Source organism: Betta splendens, chromosome 9, assembly GCF_900634795.4.
Source record: "Betta splendens chromosome 9, fBetSpl5.4, whole genome shotgun sequence".
NCBI lineage: Eukaryota > Metazoa > Chordata > Actinopteri > Anabantiformes > Osphronemidae > Betta > Betta splendens.
Window position 1 is genome coordinate 17428759 of NC_040889.2, and position 19461 is coordinate 17448219.

The 19461-nt window shown below is 47.6% G+C and overlaps 1 protein-coding gene across 1 annotated transcript; it reads right to left on the reverse strand.

Moving 5' to 3' along the window:
• Positions 1 to 25: 25 nt before the first annotated feature.
• rorb (RAR-related orphan receptor B) lies at positions 26 to 18972 on the reverse strand. The gene is made up of 10 exons (XM_029164054.3): positions 18593 to 18972; positions 6611 to 6696; positions 6379 to 6520; positions 5850 to 6278; positions 5568 to 5689; positions 5187 to 5319; positions 4970 to 5077; positions 4746 to 4856; positions 4537 to 4649; positions 26 to 4437 (listed from the first exon to the last, which is right to left on the reverse strand). The coding sequence occupies exons 1-10, from the start codon at positions 18597 to 18599 to the stop codon at positions 4273 to 4275; spliced, it is 1416 nt and encodes a 471-aa protein (XP_029019887.1). The 5' UTR covers positions 18600 to 18972; the 3' UTR covers positions 26 to 4272.
• Positions 18973 to 19461: the final 489 nt, after the last annotated feature.

The window sequence follows — 19461 nt, forward strand, 5'->3', positions numbered from 1 at the left end:
TGGGACAGAAACACAAAAGCAGAAATGCACCCATAAAATTTCTTTTATTTTTTTCTTCCCACAACAAAATGTCTACAAAAGCGATAAAATATAGATTTTAACAAAAATCACTTCAGACCTTCAAATTGTATTTACATCTTGAAGAAGGACTCACTAGGGGCCCTGCGTAGCTCTGAACTTTAACCCTGTCTGATCCATCAAATGTGGCTGTACTTACAGTACTCACACACACACATCCTTGTACTGTACGTCAAAGTGAGGACCGTCATTGACATAAAGCATTCCCCAGCTTCTTACCCACCAAAATGTTCTCACTTTTTCAAAATGTCCTCACTTTGGTAGGAAAATACGCTTTTTGGTTCTCACTGCGATGCAAGTACAAGTACGCACATACACACACATACACATGCTTTCATTCTCATAAGGGTCAGAGTTCAGAGTCTATCAGTGCCCTTTCTGGAAAAAAAGCATAAAATGTAAAAACTGTTTGTCAGTGTAATCAAATACACATTTTCCTTGGAGTTCCCCTTTTTGATTGGTTTCTCAAGTAAACTCACACAGAAAAGCATCTACGCCCATTCTGCCCATTCTTCCACTCGTCACTAGCTATGGCACTTTGAAAACAAAAAAATATTTTTTTTGATTCCTTTTTTTCTTTTTTTTTTGTTAGTCTTGTGTAAAAGAGGTTCTGTAGCCAAAGTACCTTTAGGTTTCAGTTACAGTTTGCTACATTTTGTTTTATTTGCTCTTGCTGGGATGCAAAGACATTCTAAACAATAAATTAACAATTTTCAACACTACTCCAATTGCACGCATGTGTAATGCATCAAGAAAATTTACAAAGCATTGGTAGAGCAAAATCATTCTCTCTCTCTCCCACACGCACGCACACACACACGTACACATACTTTCTCATAAAAAGGGAGAAGGAGGCGCAGGGTGGGGTGTATTTCACTAAGTGTAGGAAATGCCTTTCAAATTAAGTGTAGTAAAGATGTGCGCACCTTGACCGAGTTGCCGCGTAAAACGACCACTAGGATTTGTTGTGCGCTCTGTGATGTCAGTCTGTGTTGATGGAGTGGTAAAGGCGCATGATGTGTTCAGCCCCTCACACTGAACAGACTACTCCATAACATTCAGAATAAATAACCCTCCCCACATCGTTCCCTCCCGCCAGGTTAAGGGTCTCTGATCCGGTTCAATAAGGCCAGTTCTGAATGGACCGCTGTCTGACTCATTGATTATACGACTCACACATTCGGGGGGGGGGGTTAAAATCCAACAACATTTTTTTTTAGTTGGTTGCATATAAATGAAAGTATTTTATTTAAAAATTCTTTCAGCTCGGGAAAAAAAGAGTTTGCTTTGAACTGACTGAATTGACGTGGAATTGGCCCTGAACCCATTGCCCACCCAGCCATCACCCCACAGTATCATGAGAAGAGAATAAAACAAAGCCCCAAATGTTTCATTGCAATGAAACGTCATGCAAGTAGAACAGAACAACAATAGGCTAATAGTAATAGAAGAATAGTAGTCATAATAAGAACAATAATAATAGTAAATAGTAATAAAATAGAAAATAATCTTACAATGCAAACATGACAGTAGTAAATGCCTCCAGTTCTTATTGCTACAGTATCTTACTTACAGTGTTGAGTTACCACATGTTCTCGCCAGCACCTCACCTCTCACAGCCCCATCCCACCCTCTGATTCACAGTCTAATAAGGGGGAAAAAAAAAACACCGCACACAAAACCCTCATATTCAGAGTTGGAATTCACTGTCCCAGGGGGGTAATGATGGAGCTCAGCTCACAGCTTTCTAAGTGGAAATCCCTCACTGTCCCAAAAGCAGCAAAATAAGCAGTAAACAAGTACAATGGTGACAAGAGCACGTCGTAGGTACATAGTTTTTCATCTTGTGCTACGTTACGATGCTTGTCGTAGAGTCTACGTGGCTCTACACAGATGTGGACAGTGAATTCATGCTCTACAGACACACAGTACACAGACACACACGTATCAAAGCCTTGTCTGGGCAGATTCCATTGCTGGCACACGTGGGCGGCTGTGTATGCCATATCCTACAAAGTTATTCTTTTATAATGAATTCCTTTTTTTTGTAGATTTGCAAAAATATTAAACCCTCTTTTAATGCAAAGTCAGAAAAAGAGCAGCTCCCTGAGAGATGCTGGGTAGTGCATCGAGCCTTAATGAGCAAGTGATTGTCTTAGAAAGTCACTGGCCTCTGATCTGGGGTGGGGTCAGGGGTTGAAGGAAGGGTCCTGGAGGAACCTGGGAATAGGTCACTGATGGATGTGAGCAGATCACTCATGTTTATCATCCATGCTCAGTCGCCATGCTGTTGACCTATGTTGTTCACCATGGGGAAGTGTTAATTGCTGTGGATGGGAATGGATGCATGATGTGTTGGCCGCCGTGTGATGAACATTTGCAAACTACAGACCACCTAACAACAGGTCACCTCTATTAGTGCATAATTTAACAAAGTTGTAATTTTGTCGAAAATGTTAAGTGACAACTGTTAAAAAAATCAGCTGATACGTTAATGCTCATATTATGTAGTGGGTTTCTTATTTTGGTAAATAGATCACTATTTGATTAAGGTTCTTAGTTGGCAACACAACATAACATGGCTGAAAGCAGAACTCAACAGACCTCTAAACACATTTATCAATGATTGAACAAAATTACAGTGAACATGTCCAGGCAGTACAAATGCTCAGTAAAACCTCACACAGTGGCCAAAAGTATGAGTTATGAAAAAGCAAAACATGATTGTCTATTAGAGAAGGTTAGAAATGCAGCTTTACATGATTTAAAATCTCATTGTCTGTGTTGTGTCCAAACCCCAGATGTTTCTGGTGGAATGTGTGTGCAGATAGACCTATTTTTGAAATAGAGTCAGATATAGTTGAATCTAGTTCCATCTGCTGGAACGGCTGGAGATGGGAAAGGACAGGAGTGAGATCAAAAGGCAGTGTGAAAGTTATTGCTCTTTAAACAGAAGGGTCCTTGTGTCCATATTCACAGCCTGGAGTGTATGGCATCCATGAACTGGATTGTGCAAATAGTGATTGGAGCGATGAGGGCGTACCGCACTCGTGGAGCATTTGAAGATTGGAAAGGGTGGAGGTTAATTTCAAGTTTTTGATTTTAGGTTTTTTAGATGGAAACGGTCTCCACGTCTATGCAGAAATCTGCATAAATCTCATGTCAAGACCCTAATACAGAAGGACTAAGAAAAGGGAAAGGAGTAGGGATTTATTGTGAGGTCCAAGTTTCTGAATGGTTCTTTCTGGTTGATTGTTCGAAAGCAGTCCAGCTTTTATTGGACATAATTATTGCAGCAAGGAAAAAAAAGATAGGATGGCAAATCTGCCCGATTCTTATTGTTGCAAAATAGAATATTTATGTACATATTTTACCTTGAGAAGTAGTAGCCATTATTTACTTTTTAAATCCTCCATATGCTTTCTTTACACGTCTGTAGGTCCTCATCAGAAGGATGTAGTACCTGCTTTACATATGAACAAAATCCAGACAAGGCTTCTATTTATCAGCGAACCCCAATCGAACCCTGGTTTTTACCCAAATATTCTTTTACAAGTCTCAACTTTACAAATTCTGTACACGAGAAACTATCAAATAAAACAAAACCACATAGACAAGGTAGCGTCAGCCGCAGTCGACTGCTGTATATTTAAATTAGGACTAACTTATTTTAACAGAACAAGAAGTAATACTGGAATCCGCTCTGCACTAGAAGAATATCTACAATAGCGTCTCTAAATCTGTAGTCCCCGCCCCCATCCAGCTGCTTCAACAATTCCTTCATCTGGAAAATGATTCAAACAAAAAGGAGTTTTGAAAACAAATTAACTTACCCATTTTTTTTAAAAGTTTGACAGCTTAAAAATTTTCATAGATGTTTTAAAGTCTGTACATTTCTTGTCAGTCATTTTCAGTTCTGGAGACAGGAGGAGCCCCGCTCAGGTTGCGGCTTGGGGTGCGTTTCATTTATATATACATTCTTCAGACTGTATCGGTGAACGGGATGGGTTAAGTGCTGGACATTCCTATTGTTGGCGTTTTCTGTAAGGTTCTCATAGCCGACTCCTTACCCCGCCGCCGCCGCCGCGGGGCTGCAGGGGCTTGCTCTGGAATACGCGGTTGCCACGGCGATGCCGCGGGCCGGTCGGCCGTGGCCGGCATCGGGTTCTCTTGTCGCAGCGGGGCCACGGGCGGTCACTTGGGCATGGCCATGGCAGAGTTGGGGTCGGGGTTGAACAGTTCCTTGTAGAGCGGGGGGAAAAGGACGTTGACTGTCTCTGGGTGGAGCTGCTGGAAGGCCTGGAGCTCCTCGGTGTGGAGCGTGCAGAGGGCCGACAGCGTCGGGATTCGGCTGATCAGCTGCTCGAGACGAGAGAAAGCGTTTATTGCCAGGCGTGAAAACGAGCTTCGCCCCACGTCAGGCCTGAGGCCAAAATACAAGAGCTTGGCCTGCTGTACCTTAGCCAGCGCGTCTTCATCCATGTGGTTCTTCTGCATAATGTGCTGCAGGGCAAAGTAAATCTTCTCCTGGAGCTTCTGGACCTTCCGAGGTTCCATCAGCCACGGCCGATCTGAAGGAAATTTTAACAGCAGCGTTATTATCGCAGGCGAGCAGTCTAAATCGCAGGGCGTCGCGATCCACGTGACAGAATCCGACGTGCACCGACCTGTGGAGATGAGCACGGCTGCTGAGAACAGGGCGATCTCCTCCTCCGTGAGCTGCAGCGAACACATACTCTTGGCAAAGTCAAACACCGCGCTCACTAAGTCATCACAGCCTTGGAGGGAAAGAGAGGAGAGGACGGGGAAGGTCAGACCCAGCACCCATTTCATCAGACTGTCTGTGCTGATGAGTAATGCAAGCGTTCTATCCACGTGTGAAACGTCTTACCCAGAGCTTTGAACATCTGCATGCCTCCGTACTTCCCTTCAAAGAGCACGGTGTTGTTGAGGGGGTTGAACGCCCGGCACATTCGCACTAAGACGACCTCCAGACAACCTGCACAGAAGCGAGGACAGACGCCGCTTGAGGCCGAGGGTGACATTTAAAGACTCCCGCAGGAGGACACGGGCGCGTCCTCGACCCGACGCCGCCGCCGACGACTCACCTGACTTGAGCAGGAGGATCTGGTCATTCTGGCACAGTTCCATGAACCCTGAGATGCGCTTGGCGAACTCCACCACGTACTGGATGGCATGGGTGATCTGAATGGCACACTGCTGCCACAGCACGTCCCGGGGCTGAAGGCAAACACGCCCAGTTTTGACTGCGTTCTCACCCATATTCATCAGCGTCTCAAACAAAACATCTGCCCTCGCTCCCTTTTATCACTTCATAATGTCTCATATGGCTCAATGTTGGGACTAAAAGGAAAAACTGATAAGTGGCTTCACTACTGATAATAACAAAAACATCAAAGCCAGAATTTACAAGGGATATTGTAAATAGAAGTGACCTCAAGCAGACGGTATCGGATGATCTGACCCACCTTGCTCTGGTACATCTTGACCTCTTCGTAGGAGTGTGTCTGCCAGGCTAGCTGCTGCAGCTCCTCCGTTGTGTACTGACATGTCTCCAGGTGGGACTTGATGATATTCTGAGCAATGCGGTCTGCAACGGGGGAACAGTTTGGCATTCGCTTACTCCTTTCTATATGGTATGTCCTTTCATTCTAAAGCTTTGCTGTATGTACAGTGATGGGACACCATGCCCTCTAGCAGTGTAAGCCGTGCTCCCATGATGAAGCCTTGGATGTAAAGCGGACACCTACCCAGCTCCCCCATGCTGACGTTACTGGGCCCCAGCTGACTGTCCTGGTAGCCTCCGTAGCTGAACAGGTTGGGCACCGGCGTCAGGTCGTACACGGGCTCCTGCTTAATGTGCTTCAGGCCCGACATGTCCAAGCCCGACTGGTCTGGAGACGGCTGGGTGGAATCCATCCCGTAGTAGCCGCCTGGGACGCCGCCGTTGCCGTGGGCGCCCTTGGGCAGCTCGATGACGTGGCCGTTGGCGTAGGTGCCCCCGATCTCGTGGTTGAGCGTGGAGAGCCCGTTGGTGAGGCTGGACGAGTAGACCCGCGCCAGAGCCTCCGCTTCGCCCGTCTGCTGCTGCCGCTGCTCCTGCAGCCGCGCCTGGTGCTTCTGGACCTCGGCGTACAAGCTGTCGCGTTGCTTCTTGGACATGCGGCCGAACTTCACCGCTGCGGGCGGACAGAATAGGGACGCAGTTTGAATGACCCTGCTACAATAAATGCACCAGCCGCTTTTAGGCGGCAGCCGTCATGGCCACGGGGGCCTCACCGTCTCTGGACATCCCCAGCGCCAGGCATTTCTGCAGGCGGCAGTGCTGACAGCGGTTCCGGTTGGTCCTGTCGATGAGGCAGTTCCTCTGGCGGGGGCAGGAGTAGGAGGCGTTGTTCTGCTGGCTCCGTCTGAAGAATCCCTGGCGAAACAGCAGATGCACACTCACGGTCAGGCACCACCGGACTCACACGACCGGCCCCGCTTGAAGTCGCACACATACTTCACGTACCTTACACCCCTCACACGTGATGACGCCGTAGTGGATACCTGATGATTTGTCTCCGCAGATTTTGCATGGTATTACTTCGATTTGGGCTGCGGGCGAAAACAGACAGGCACGTTACAGAACGCAGCACAGACTGAACTTTCGTTTTGCGTGTGACTTCGACTTCAAGCCCGGACGTCTTTGTGGCGTAATGAACCCCCGGGTGACAGAGAACCCTAATCTTTGCACAGGAGAGACCCCTGCAGGTGAGCGAGGTCGTCCATGGAGGCCACATCTCTCCCCCCACTCTCGCACAAGCGCCGCGTTCTACGATGTTACTCACTGTGGATGGGCAGCTCCATGTACAGCACAGTCACAACCAAAGGCACGAAACGTGAACGAGAGCGAAGACGCGACCGTCGCCCGCGTCTTTGGGCGTGATATACATGATGTGGGAAAAGACACAGCGGCGGTCCCTGGCGTGGTGGGAGATGTGAGGTGGAGGTAGAGGCAGGCAGGTATGTCTGCTGAGATGGCACACTCGCTATAAAGAGATTAGACAGCCTTTCTAATCCTAAATTATTTCCTGACGAGCTGGTTGCCCCCTCTGCTGAGCGCTGGCTTAGCCTCAGCTGAAATAGCCGTTGACATGTAATCTCCTTTCATAGTCGCACCTGTGGGGATTCCTGTGGGTTTCTGTGCGTTTTGTGTCCGTTGGGTGCATTCGGGCCGCCGTGTGTGATGCTCTGTGTAACGCTCGGTAGATACTGTTAATTGCACCGTATGTTTATTGGCGAAGTGATGGTGGGGGTGGAGTCATTCTCGGGCGCATTATCTTATGGAGATTTTCCATGTGCACACACACAAATTACTGTAGGACGTCATAACGTTGCACACATCTCATTATACCAGGACTTAATTTTACCAGTCAGCTCAGACAAATGGTGAGTGAGTGCATATAATGATAATCCCATATGAGGATCAGTGGAGGCAGTTCTGTCTGTCAAACTGACTGACTAGTTCAATGGACCTAATGTTGTCTATAGACTGTATAATCGACCTGCACCTCAGAGAATCGAGCTGTTTGATAGCCATTGGGCCTTAGACGCTCACTGATGCTGGAGCTGATTCGCGTGAAGGCTGTGTTTCTGCTTTGCAGGATGATGCTGAGGTGCCTATAGAGGCAAAGAATCATTACGCACAGCGCTGTTGGAGCCATTGCTCTTATTTTCCTCACCTTCGGCTGCTCTCGCTTGCCCGTCTGCCCCCTAGTGGGCGCAAAGAGGCACGAAACCGGCCATGACCCTGGACTGTGTTCTGCCGTCAGTGTTATCTTTATAGATCCCAATCACAATGGCAGTGAGCCTTTAGCCTCCTTATTTATCTCTAGTAAAGTGGACAATAGGCCATTGTGGAGCCTGTGACCGCCCTATGGGGGAAACGCACTGTGCTCGGCCGTGCGCTTAAGGTAGCGGAGCTCACGCTGTGAGTTCTGGTGTGGTGCAAGATGTGACCCATTTTCACCAAATCCTGGCCAACTGGCTCCAAACTGGGTCAGAGCAGAGCACTGGACTGGGACGACACACGCAGCCTACTACATACACAGAGCTGTCAATGAATGTGGCCCGTAACATGCTATTTATAGTCTGCAAAACAGGTCAGTTATACCCAGGACGTGGCTGTTATCGCACATACTGTAAGCAGCAAACAGAAAGCGGGACGACAGCACATCTGCTGCACTTTGCGTCCTTTTACTTTTATGCCGCCGCTCAGTTCGTCGCCAACTTTACCTCAAACTTCGGCTACACTTTCAGACGCGGTGAAACGAGTGAGACCCCGCGGGTTGAGATTAGAGTGTGTTCAGCCCACATCTGCTGCCGCTGCAATGTGTAAATCACTGTTGACTTCTAGGAAAAAAGCTCTTTACATTTTTTTTACCTTAGAAGAATGTGTGTTTACTGCTTCTCTCCAGCAAATGTGCTATATTGTATTATCAGTGCATTTAGTTTCATACTCCTCTGTGCATCATATAAATATGCCCAAAGGAGCACGGGTATGTGGGCATGTGCGTTTCAGAGATGGACGGAGTGAGCGCCTCCACTTCAGACAGAGAGAGATACGCGTCCGCGTGTGTCTGACAAAGCGTTTGTAAAAGCGCGCGTGGGTGTGCGCATTGTTCGCTGTGTGTTGCGCTGCGCTCGCTGCCAGCAGGGGCTGTCAGGTAGGATATAGGAAGACGGTCATGACAGCGATGCTGTTGCCAGGGCGACCACCCACTCGCTGCGCTCGTCTGGCTGTCGCCGCGATGATGCGCTGAGCTGTCGCGCTGTCAAAGGAAGTGACGTCACGGGCGCGTGACGCCGGCCCACAGTCCGTCCTGTCAACCCCCCCCCCCCCCACTCCCCTCCTCCTCCTCCTCAGCAGCGTTAGCTTGTGCATTGTTTACGGCGGACTCCCACGTCCGCATCCAGGCGACAATGCGTGCCGGCTCTCGTCTTCCCCATCGGCTGCAGCGGTGGATTAAAGGAGATGTACGTGTTGTCTGCTGGCTGCGTGGAATAGGCCACGTTCTTATTGTTGGAAAAGTTTGGGTGTGATTTCTAGGGGGTATTTAATTTCAGGGCTTTACATCAAAGAGGCAAACTTGCAGCTTTAAAGATGTAAAAGAAGTGAATCCCTGAAATATGAGTCCAACTTCGGGGAAACAAAGCTCGGCACCAACCTCTCTTTGAACAAAACTTCCCTTCTTGTTGGCGATCGCTTTACTCGCCGCTACGTCTTTCACAGAGGTGGGTGGGGGGAGGTGTGTGTGTGTGTGTGTGTGTGTGTGTGTGGGCTCTCTCCAACCTAAGCTGACCCTGTTTGAGCCAAGTGACTGACAGCGTCCTCGGCCAGTGAGCGCGCGAGTGTTAACTCGAGGCTATTATGTAACAGCAGGACTGCAGTGCTGGCGATTCCTCAGCTAAGTGGAGGATCAGGGCGGCACAAGCTCCTGAGAGAGGAGCAGACAGACGCAAAACTACAGACAGACGCGGGCGTGAACAAAGCAAAGATAATTGTAGCCTTAGCGCTCGCGCACGTGTACGTGTGTGGCAGTGGGGGCCGCACTGCTCTGGCACGTGTGTTATAATAATTGATTTTTAATGAAGTGAGGATCTCCTGTGTATTTCCTGGGTGGGCCCTGACTCTAAATAGAGTCCTAATTATCTATATTGCACTGCAGAGAAAAGGAGCAGCCGAACACTATCTTAACAATATCATCTGAGGCACATCAGTAGCACACACACACACACACACACACACACACACACACACACACACACACACACACACACACACACACACACACACACACACACACAATTATCTCTACATCTACAGTAATACTGTAATGGCAAATTAGAGCCACTAGGGGTTGCTATACATGTTTTGTTTCTTGTAGTGTGTGTGTGTGTGTGTGTGTGTGTGTGTGTGTGTGTGTGTGTGTGTGTGTGTGTGTGTGTGTGCGCGTTTCAGAAGGGGCAGACTGGACATGCATGTTTCATTCATTCAGCCTCTGGGTCTACAACAGGCAGAGCTCCAAAGCAGCACACACTATCACAGGGTAGCAACGACGCGCTGCTCCGGCGCTGGATGTTAACGCTCCGCTATCACAGCGCAGTTGAAATCACTTTCCACTCCAACTTTTGCCATTGTGAGGCACTTTAGAAATGCAAACACGACTCTTACTGTAGTCCCAGGGGTTGATTTGTTGGGGGATGAATGTGGGCGGTATTTCCACTTCATTAAAACCTACGCGGCGCTTCTCTCCAGTTAACTACATATCTTCTGGGAGAATGAAGGAAGATCAGCACTTTACCCCCTCACCCCCCCCCCCCTTGTTAAATTGGAACAACTCCTGCGCTGGGCTCAGATGTCTACGCATCACTGTTCGCCATCCACTCCGCTTCCGTCTGTTTGACTTTTTCATTTGTTTCTGAGAGCTCCTGCTCGCTGTAAAGCGGCTGTGTGACTGGCAAATCACTTCAGTTTTTGCATTTCATGATCTATTTCCATCTCTGCGCCTTCTTTCCCTCATAGAGCTTAGAGACGAACAAGCTATGTGTTTTTTTCCCCCCTCTCGCTCGGTGATGAAAAACACTGGGAAAACTTTTTGGTGGTGTGATCGCTGACTGGATTAACACACACAGCTGGGAATAGCGGATAGCGGCGCTGCTTGGGTTGTCTCCCCCGTGTCTCCTGTCATGTTTTCACATCATACTGCCCCGTTAAAATCAATAACGCCCTGCCACTGCATATGGATCTTTCATTTCCTGTCTGTCTTTACTGTCTGTGCCTAATAAAGGCATTAAATGACCTCAATTACAAAGTCATCAGCATCACTGCATTGATTTCTGCGTCTGCTCTGTGTTGTGTGATTGCTGTGTTGTTTACATACAGTACTGGCACATTAGTGAAAGTATACAAAACCTTCATTTTTTGCAAGATAAATACTTTTGTTGATTTTAAAATGATGAATAGGCTAAAAATCTAAGCGGAAGTCATCTGATCTACTTCAACGCCCCCATGAGGTATTTAATAAACAGTCTCCACTCATTTATGCAGCATTAAATGTTCATTTTACACATTCATTTGATTGGTCCTCATTAAATCTAACTCTGGGTATTTAGAAGCAGTTTACAAATGTGTCTAGAAAGTCAATGATCAGTGTATTGATCAGTAGGAAATGAGCTGCAGTCATTGCAGACATTTAGAGGCGTTTGAGATTGAACCTAAGGAATAAAAGCAATCATTTTTAAAATCACTTTCATCTTTAGGATGACTGAGAAAATGATCCACCGTTGACGACCTTTCCAGAGCCGGACGTCTAGACGCGATCTCGCTGAGCGCAGCAACCGACGTACAGACACGGAACGTCCTCTTTAACGCGAGACGACCTCTGTCCCCGTTTGTACAGTTGTGCAGTAATCATAATGCCACCAAGACCCCCTCCCCCTCCCCCACCCTCCATCCACACCATCGAACCATCATGTCTTTGTCCACTTACCCACACAGTTGCCCTGTTGCTGTGTGAGCATACATGTCACTACCCCCAACCTTTGCTTTTCCCATCACTCCACCCCCCACCCACCCCCACTTCCACACACACGCGCGTACCAACAGTCAGAAAAATACTCCCCCCCCCGTATGTCAGAGGGCATGAGCTTGTCCAGCTTGCCATGCGGCCCCAAAGCACTCTGGGTAATTGCTCAGCTAGCAGGTCTGGGATCAGCTGCGCTTTGCTCATAGAATCCTGTGTCGCGGCGTGATTGGACGCCACGGAGAGGCAACAGAAGGGGGCCACTGGCTGTCATCCAGCGCATCGATTCACATGCACAGACACACACGCTCGCAGAGACACGTTCAGACGGACAGAGGCGCACATTCAGACATGCTCGAGTGCATACGTTACTACAAACTGCCTTTGAAAACGCAGACTTTACAGTATGATTTCTATGCACCCCTAACCCCCGCCCCCCTCCTCCATCCCAGCAGCATGTGTCCTCAGATGGATAAGAGGAGAAGGAGGCGTGGGAAATAATCCACAGGGTAAACCCAGCCCCTGCCTGAGCACACATTTACACACACAAACACAATCTGCCCATCTGCCTCCTCAGATCTGCCTCTCATGGTCACTGTACGCGCCCGCCCACACAGGCGTGCGTTCACACTCCAACCCCCTAGGTGACCTACGGGACCCCGGCGGCCTTTGACCTTTCCTTAAGGACTGAACGAGCGCATCGGAGTGGAAGGAACAAGTCCAAGTGTGAGAGGGCTGCATCTGGTCATTACCACCCGGAACACAGGCCTCAGCATCCAATTGTATTTGACTGAGGGTGCACGAGGCGAGCTGAGAGGAAGGATGCGTACACTGGTCGGCCTCGGTGACGCCTTTACTATCACGTTAACACACACGCGAGGGCGCACAATGAGCTGTCAAAGCGATGTGTGAGTAACGGGGTTTATATTTTGTGTAGATGAAGGGAATCATCGCAGCGAAGGACGTGTTCATGAATGCACACACACTGTGACTCGTTTTATTCCTGAGGTGAAGGAATAATGTCTTGCTGGCGCGGCCGCGTCCTCATCCTCCCTCAGCCTCACGCTCCTCCTCCTATGGTGTTCCTCTTGAGCCTAATTGCAGACGACAGTGTGTGTATTCGGTGTGTGTCTTTGAGGGGAAGGGGAGAGGAAAAAGGTAGTTATCCCGGCGCAGAGGGAGCAAGAGAGAGAGGGGCGTCCAGGGGGAGAGACAAAGAAGAGAATTTCCCACTTCGTCGAGCTGATAAACATAAACTCCAGCACACAGATAGGGTTGAATGGGCGTCAACGTATTAATGAAGAGAACAGAACAGTTAATGACAAACTGACATAAAGGTCTTAGAGACCCAGTGGATGTAAAAGCTGTACACATAACCTCCAGTCACAGGTTGTGTGTGTGCGTGTGTGCGTGCTTGTGTGCATGTGTCTGCAGAACAGTAGTTATTTGTCAAACTGTACCTTCACTTTATAAAAAAGTGTTAGCAGTAGAAAATATTGTGTTTGTTGCTATACTGTATTTTATATATATATACATGATGTATTTTTTTTGTTTTGACTTGAATTTCCCTCTTTGGGATCAATAAAGTGAAGGAACATAGTCATAGTTGCAGCAAAATAACTATTCACATCTAAATCCTTTAAGGAGTTTAGGTAGTTTTTGATCTAATACACTCAACACGTGTGTGTTGTGACGTACAGTGTGACCTGTTTGTTTCTGAGCATCACTGTGGTACAACTACCTGACTAAAGCTCCTTAGCGTTCTTCTTAGTGTCTGGGTGAATATGAGCGGCTGTGTTTAAAAAGCTCTGAACTTATCTGCGCATTCCACTGTGTCTGTTTAAGCGTGCGTGGGAGCGCGCATGTCTGAGCGCACTGCGTGTGTGTGTGTGTGTGTGTGTGTGTGTGTGCGCGTCCTCTCCCAGAGATGGCTGCTAATAGCTCGCCTCGGGCAACAATTTAACTCAGCCTAACAAGGTTCTCCCCAAAGTGGCCCCAGGGGCATCTCTCGCAGAGGCAAATTGATCACAAAAAGATCACACAGCTCCCCTCCGCTCAACTCAGCCCTCCGCGCCGCCTCACCTGCCTCGCTCTCCTTCTCCAGCGAGCGACGATTTAACAGAATGCATTATGAACGTTGCATCTAAGAGCGCATTAGCAGTGGCGGCCCTTCGCCTCATCACCCCGTTCTCTGTGTGAATGGCGGGAGGCGCCTGGTTTACTCGGGACGCACGCGGGTCGAGGGAGGCAGCTCGGGATTTAGATTCAGCGAAAGAGAGAGAGAGGGGCGAGAGAGAGAGAGAGAGAGAGAGAGAGGGAAAGATAGACCTAGTAAGAGTCTCCTCAATGAGATTACGAGCACTAAAACAGGCTAATCTTCGTCATTAAGAAAGATGCCGTGGTAGGCTAAGTCATATTGTATTATAGGCTTATAGCTGCCAGTGCGTGCTGTGCACCTGCAGCACTGAACACCTTCACAAATACACAGCAGATAACACACGTACCCATGTTTCTAAGTATGACGGGCCACGTGGTCGTCAGAGGCTTTTTATTAACCCATTAGGGATTCTACTGTAAATGACGTGTGCATAGGTTAGATATCGATGTATTGCACAGGCACAGACCTACACTACACCCACTAATGTGGACCTGGCGTAGTGCAATGCTGGGAGCATGTGTTCCATGGCTGTTTCACACAGGCATGTGCTCACGCAAACACATTTACACTATTATATAACGCTTAGGTCGCGCTCTCTTACTTCCTGTTTCTTTTCTTATCTCAGTCATTCATTGACATTTTTACTGCATCTGCTGATGTAACTTTAATCTGACCGCATGAAGTCAGCGCAGGTGAAGATGCTGTGTGCGTTCCACCCAAACCAGATTCATTATGAGACAACAGAACGAATCCCTGCCATTAACAATCAGCGTACTTTCTATGAAACTCCATACATTTTGCCTGCAGTTATGCACTGGGTCTCTCTGTTCCTACATTACTTACGTTTCTTCCTTTAACAAGTGCTCTCTTCCCCCAGATTTTACTTCAATTTAAATGGGAGGAAAATGTGAATATTGAATATCACTGTGCCTCCATTGAGACATGCTGCCTTCATGGATGAGTAAAACTGACAAAACAGAAGGAGCTGTCAGAGGACTGCATGACTTCAAGGCAGATTTAGAGTTTAGGAGTGGTTCAGGCTGAAATCCCTCCTGGCTAAGATAAAGTGGAGACACAAACCGAAGCATGCCTTATAGCCCACGCTTTGTGCGTATAAAGATTAAAAAGAGAGAGGGAGTGAGGAGGAAAAAAAAAAAAAACTCTTTGCCTAAACTCTCCCAGACAGCCACGGAGGGATAAAACCAACATGGAGTTCACGCTGCGCACATCCTAAGCAAACACAGGCTATGATAGCGGCTCAGTGGGACCACAGGAACACCGTACAGGCCGCACGCACGCACGCACACACACACACACACACACACACACACACACACACACACACACACACACACACACACACACACACACACACACACACACACACACACACACACACACACACACGCTGATGGTGGATGGATGGAAGGAAGCGGTACCGTCGCTATGTGTGGACAGGTGCACACACAGTGAGTCCCGTCTGTAATCTCGTGTGTGTTACAGCGGCGGTACCCCGGCCCGTCACTAGGGCTGTGTGGACGGATTAACAGCGCGGCCTGGGCTCGGGGTAATCTCTCTGCTCGTCTTACATAACACCGGGCCATTAGTCAGCACAAACACACAATAAACAGCACAATAAAACGCGCCCGGCGCGTTCTGGACTGGACGTTCAGCGTGAAGCGTTCCTGCGTTTCAGCAGGTGACTCGCACGTGAATGCGGCCTCATCTACAACAAGTCATGTGTTGCACTTATTAAGCGTTGCTCAAAGCTTCCTACATTTTACAACGGTTTAATTTTATAAAGTTCGTCAGTCACATCTCGCGTGCTGCATGCGCCAGAGATCAAGACACACAACATCTAAAATCTTATCTATTAAAAATCTTAAAGACGTGTGTCTGCCTACAGTAAGAGTTTATACAGGACGTTATACAATTAATTCAATGTTTGGAGGTTGGATAATAGAACCACCTAATAATACTGGACAGATTTATTTAAACAGACGGCTTCAGTTGGCTTTGACTGAAAATTGATTGCGGGATGCTTTAGAATTGGACAAATCAATGCTTACACAAGCCTCTAAACCAAAGCAGGATGGGACTCATTCTATTGGCACCAGGCCGTCGTGTGTGCGAGTCTTCAGTTTCTATGCTTATATTCAGTATATAAGCAACATTTTGTTTTGTGTGGTGTCGAAATAGTGGGAAAAAACACAGATTTATTATTTATTTTGTTAAAATGTATTGATTTGTTGCTTCCTCGCACTCTCCTAGCCTCCTTCCCCCCATTATTTTCAGTGGCGAAGGAGGATGAGATGTTGTGATTGACACATATCGCCAACAGAGGAGATTACACGGGGCGGTGACCCACTCCTCCCCTGCTACTCCCACCGTCGCTGAACTCTCTGACCCGTCTGACCCGGGGTGCCGTCCCATCTCTGTGGTGTAAAAGCTCTTAGGCTCACACCAGCAGCACACAGTGTGCAAATGCACAGGCTAATGGGGACTGTAGAGATCACTGTGAAAATAGGAAACTATTGACACACAGAACACGGTCTACAACAACAATTTGTCTTCGTGTGGATTTGTGGATTCATAATTAGGCTCACATGTGTGAATGCATCTTTAGCAGGGACCTCTGTGTTGTTCATCAGTAAAGAGCAGCATTGGTGCAGTATGTGTAGATTCTGGCTCAAAATCAAACAATTGTGTAGACTGACTATTATATATTTAATTGCGCTCATTTACAAATAATTTGTTTTGTTATACAGAGATTTTACAACATACAGAAAAAAAGCTCCATCCCAACTTTTTTACTACTCCAAAATATATTGCCACAATTACCACCGATGTTTTATTAGACAACTTCTGTGCTGTTCTGTTAAACGGACGCTGTCCACAGAACAGCTTAATCTCACTGCTGCTGCTGAAAATACAGAAATAATGATCCTGTTTACAACATCCTACACAGCACTGAGCCACACAGGGAACAAAAAAAGGCATAATGTTTAGTGTGAGATGCAGAAATTACTGTGATGGTTTTATTCCATATTTTCTCCTGTCCAGGCGACGGAGTGACATCATCTTTAGTCAGGCCATCAGGAGTTGTGGCTATTGTTAAATTATAATTACCATAGCTCATGAGGGGCCTCTATTTTTTATAACCTTGTGGTTGTGAGCACATTTCTGTGTAAGGGCAGTCGAGACACACACACACACACACACACACACACACACACACACACACACACACACACACACACACACACACACACACACACACACACACAGGTTGAGAGTGGGGGCCGTGAAGCCCACACTGATTTAATTCTATCTGACAAAACCCTTTGGGGCGTGCAGAGGGAGAGAGGAAGATGGAGTGAGAGAGAGGGAAAGAGAGAGGAACATGGAGAAAGAGGGGTGAGAGAGATGCTTCAGGGGCCTCTTCTGCACAACCACGGCTATAAAGTAAAAGCAGGAGCTTTCGGTGCACCCCCCCAAAGCTTCCCATGCACGAGAGTGGTCGCGAGGCCCATTAAAATGTGGATAAAATACAAGGTGCATGAAGGAAGTTTGCCGTGGGAGAGAAAAGCAGAAGTAGGGGCTGTTTGGCCTTCTCATGTTTTTCATGCCCAAGGTTTCATGGCCTGAAGCTGCAGTAACAGGAAGCTTTATATGACAAGATGCAGAAAGAATCAGGTGAAGTTACTTTGACCCATTAAATGATAGTTTGATAATATAATATAATTATTAAGAGACACATTAAGTCAAAACTATTAATTGGATATAATATTATGCTCTGTAGTCATTCCACATATTATTTAGCTGTTTTTAACTTGACGACCTTGTCAATTTAAAGTATTTTTCTCCCTAACTGAGCTGGTTTTTATGTGTGATGTTTGCTCTTTTCCCAAACAGTTCTCATTCCCTTCTACAGCTGGATGTTGATGTTGGAGAGCTAAGACATCTCTGTCACTGAGTTTGTTTCGGTTAAAAGCTGTTAAATTGGAGTTCAACACCATCCAGCGAATGTTGCAACTTTGAGTCAGCGGCACTGGCAAGAAATCAAGAGGGTAAAATCCAAATAAACCCCAAATCACGTGGCGAACAATAATCAGTTTAAATATTACATACGTGTTTAATTATAATGGCAGAGAAACTACGGCTTATTGAGAGGAGAAAACGCGGCGTCAACCTGTGTGTGCGTGTGCGCGCGCGCGCAGGGCGACATTGACATTGGATCCGAGCATCCCCAGCGCGACGCACACCGTTCAGGGAAACGGGTTGGTGGTGCGCGTGAGAAGTAGCATCCTCGAAACAGCGAGCAAAGTTTGTCTCCAGAAAATAAAACGTGCTCCCGCTCATCAACGGACCTGATCTGTCAGCGTCTGTCTAATTCCCCGCTGCTGCGGAGTGAAGCTCAAATGATCAACGCTCTAATCAAACGCTACGCTTTCAGTTTCCTGCCATGACGTTATGCGTGCATTTGTTAAACTGTAGGCCTGTCACACACACACACACACACACACATAGAAAGCACACGTTCAGTTCCACACCCACCGAGATCCTAATAAACTTTTATGCAGACGAGTTGCACATGCGCTAAATTCCCCAGTTCGGCTGGGAAAAAAAGTGACAGAACAGCTTTGCGAGTGAAAACTCACGGAATAAACTTTCAAGGCCAAATCTGGGATAAAGCCTGCCGCGCGCGTGTGCGTTTACGAAGCTCGGGCAAAGTGCGGCGGTGTTCGGAGCAGTGGGATGGTCTTACCTCGCATGGTGTTGGCGTTGCTGGAGCTGGTGCTGAGGCTCGCTTCCCAAAGCAGCAGTCATGAAGAAACAAACATAAACACTTAATAGGGGAGGGGGTCGCGGGAGGGGGGGAGATCCTCGGTTAAAAATAACAACGATAAGAGTGGATTAGATCTGCGTCGAGGTCCACCGACTGTCCTGGCTGGAGACGTCTCTGCGCTAAAAGCATCCCAGACAGGGGCGCAGACGGGCGGGCTGAGGCTGCGTGGTGCGTCAGTCGTCGCGCTCTGGTCGTATGGTCGCGTTTCTCATGACATCTGCGCTCTCACCTCTGTGGGAGGGTTTCACTGTTTTCTGCGGTCTGAGGGAAGGAAGAGCGTATAGGAGAGGCTTTACCCGGCGGCCCGGATTGGACTGGAGCACTTTCCGCTCCTCCCACTCTCTCCTCGGAGCCCGCACACGCTCGCTGCGTGCGCACACGCCGGCTGAGCGCTTCCAGCCCGTCGCCACAGCGCGCAGATACAGCAAAGTTTACAGTGTCACTCCGCACGTTTGGTCACGGTGCTGCAATTTAGACCTGTTTCATGCTTGCACAGAAAAAAGCATAATGAATCTAGCATTGATTCCGGGCAATTGGAATATTTGGAAAGATAAGAAAAAGTTGTCTGAACCTTCTGACCATACTGAACGTAAATAAATAATTTTCAGGTGGACAAAATAATTAAAAAACGCAACATAACGGTTTTTAGACGAGGTTTTCAGTGTGCAACCTGCGACACTGGCATAATTACAAAACTCCTGATATACAGTACGACAAAATCATGCAAAACTCTCAGACTACACACACGAGCAATGCAATAATTATTCTTGATCATCTTGGAGACGATA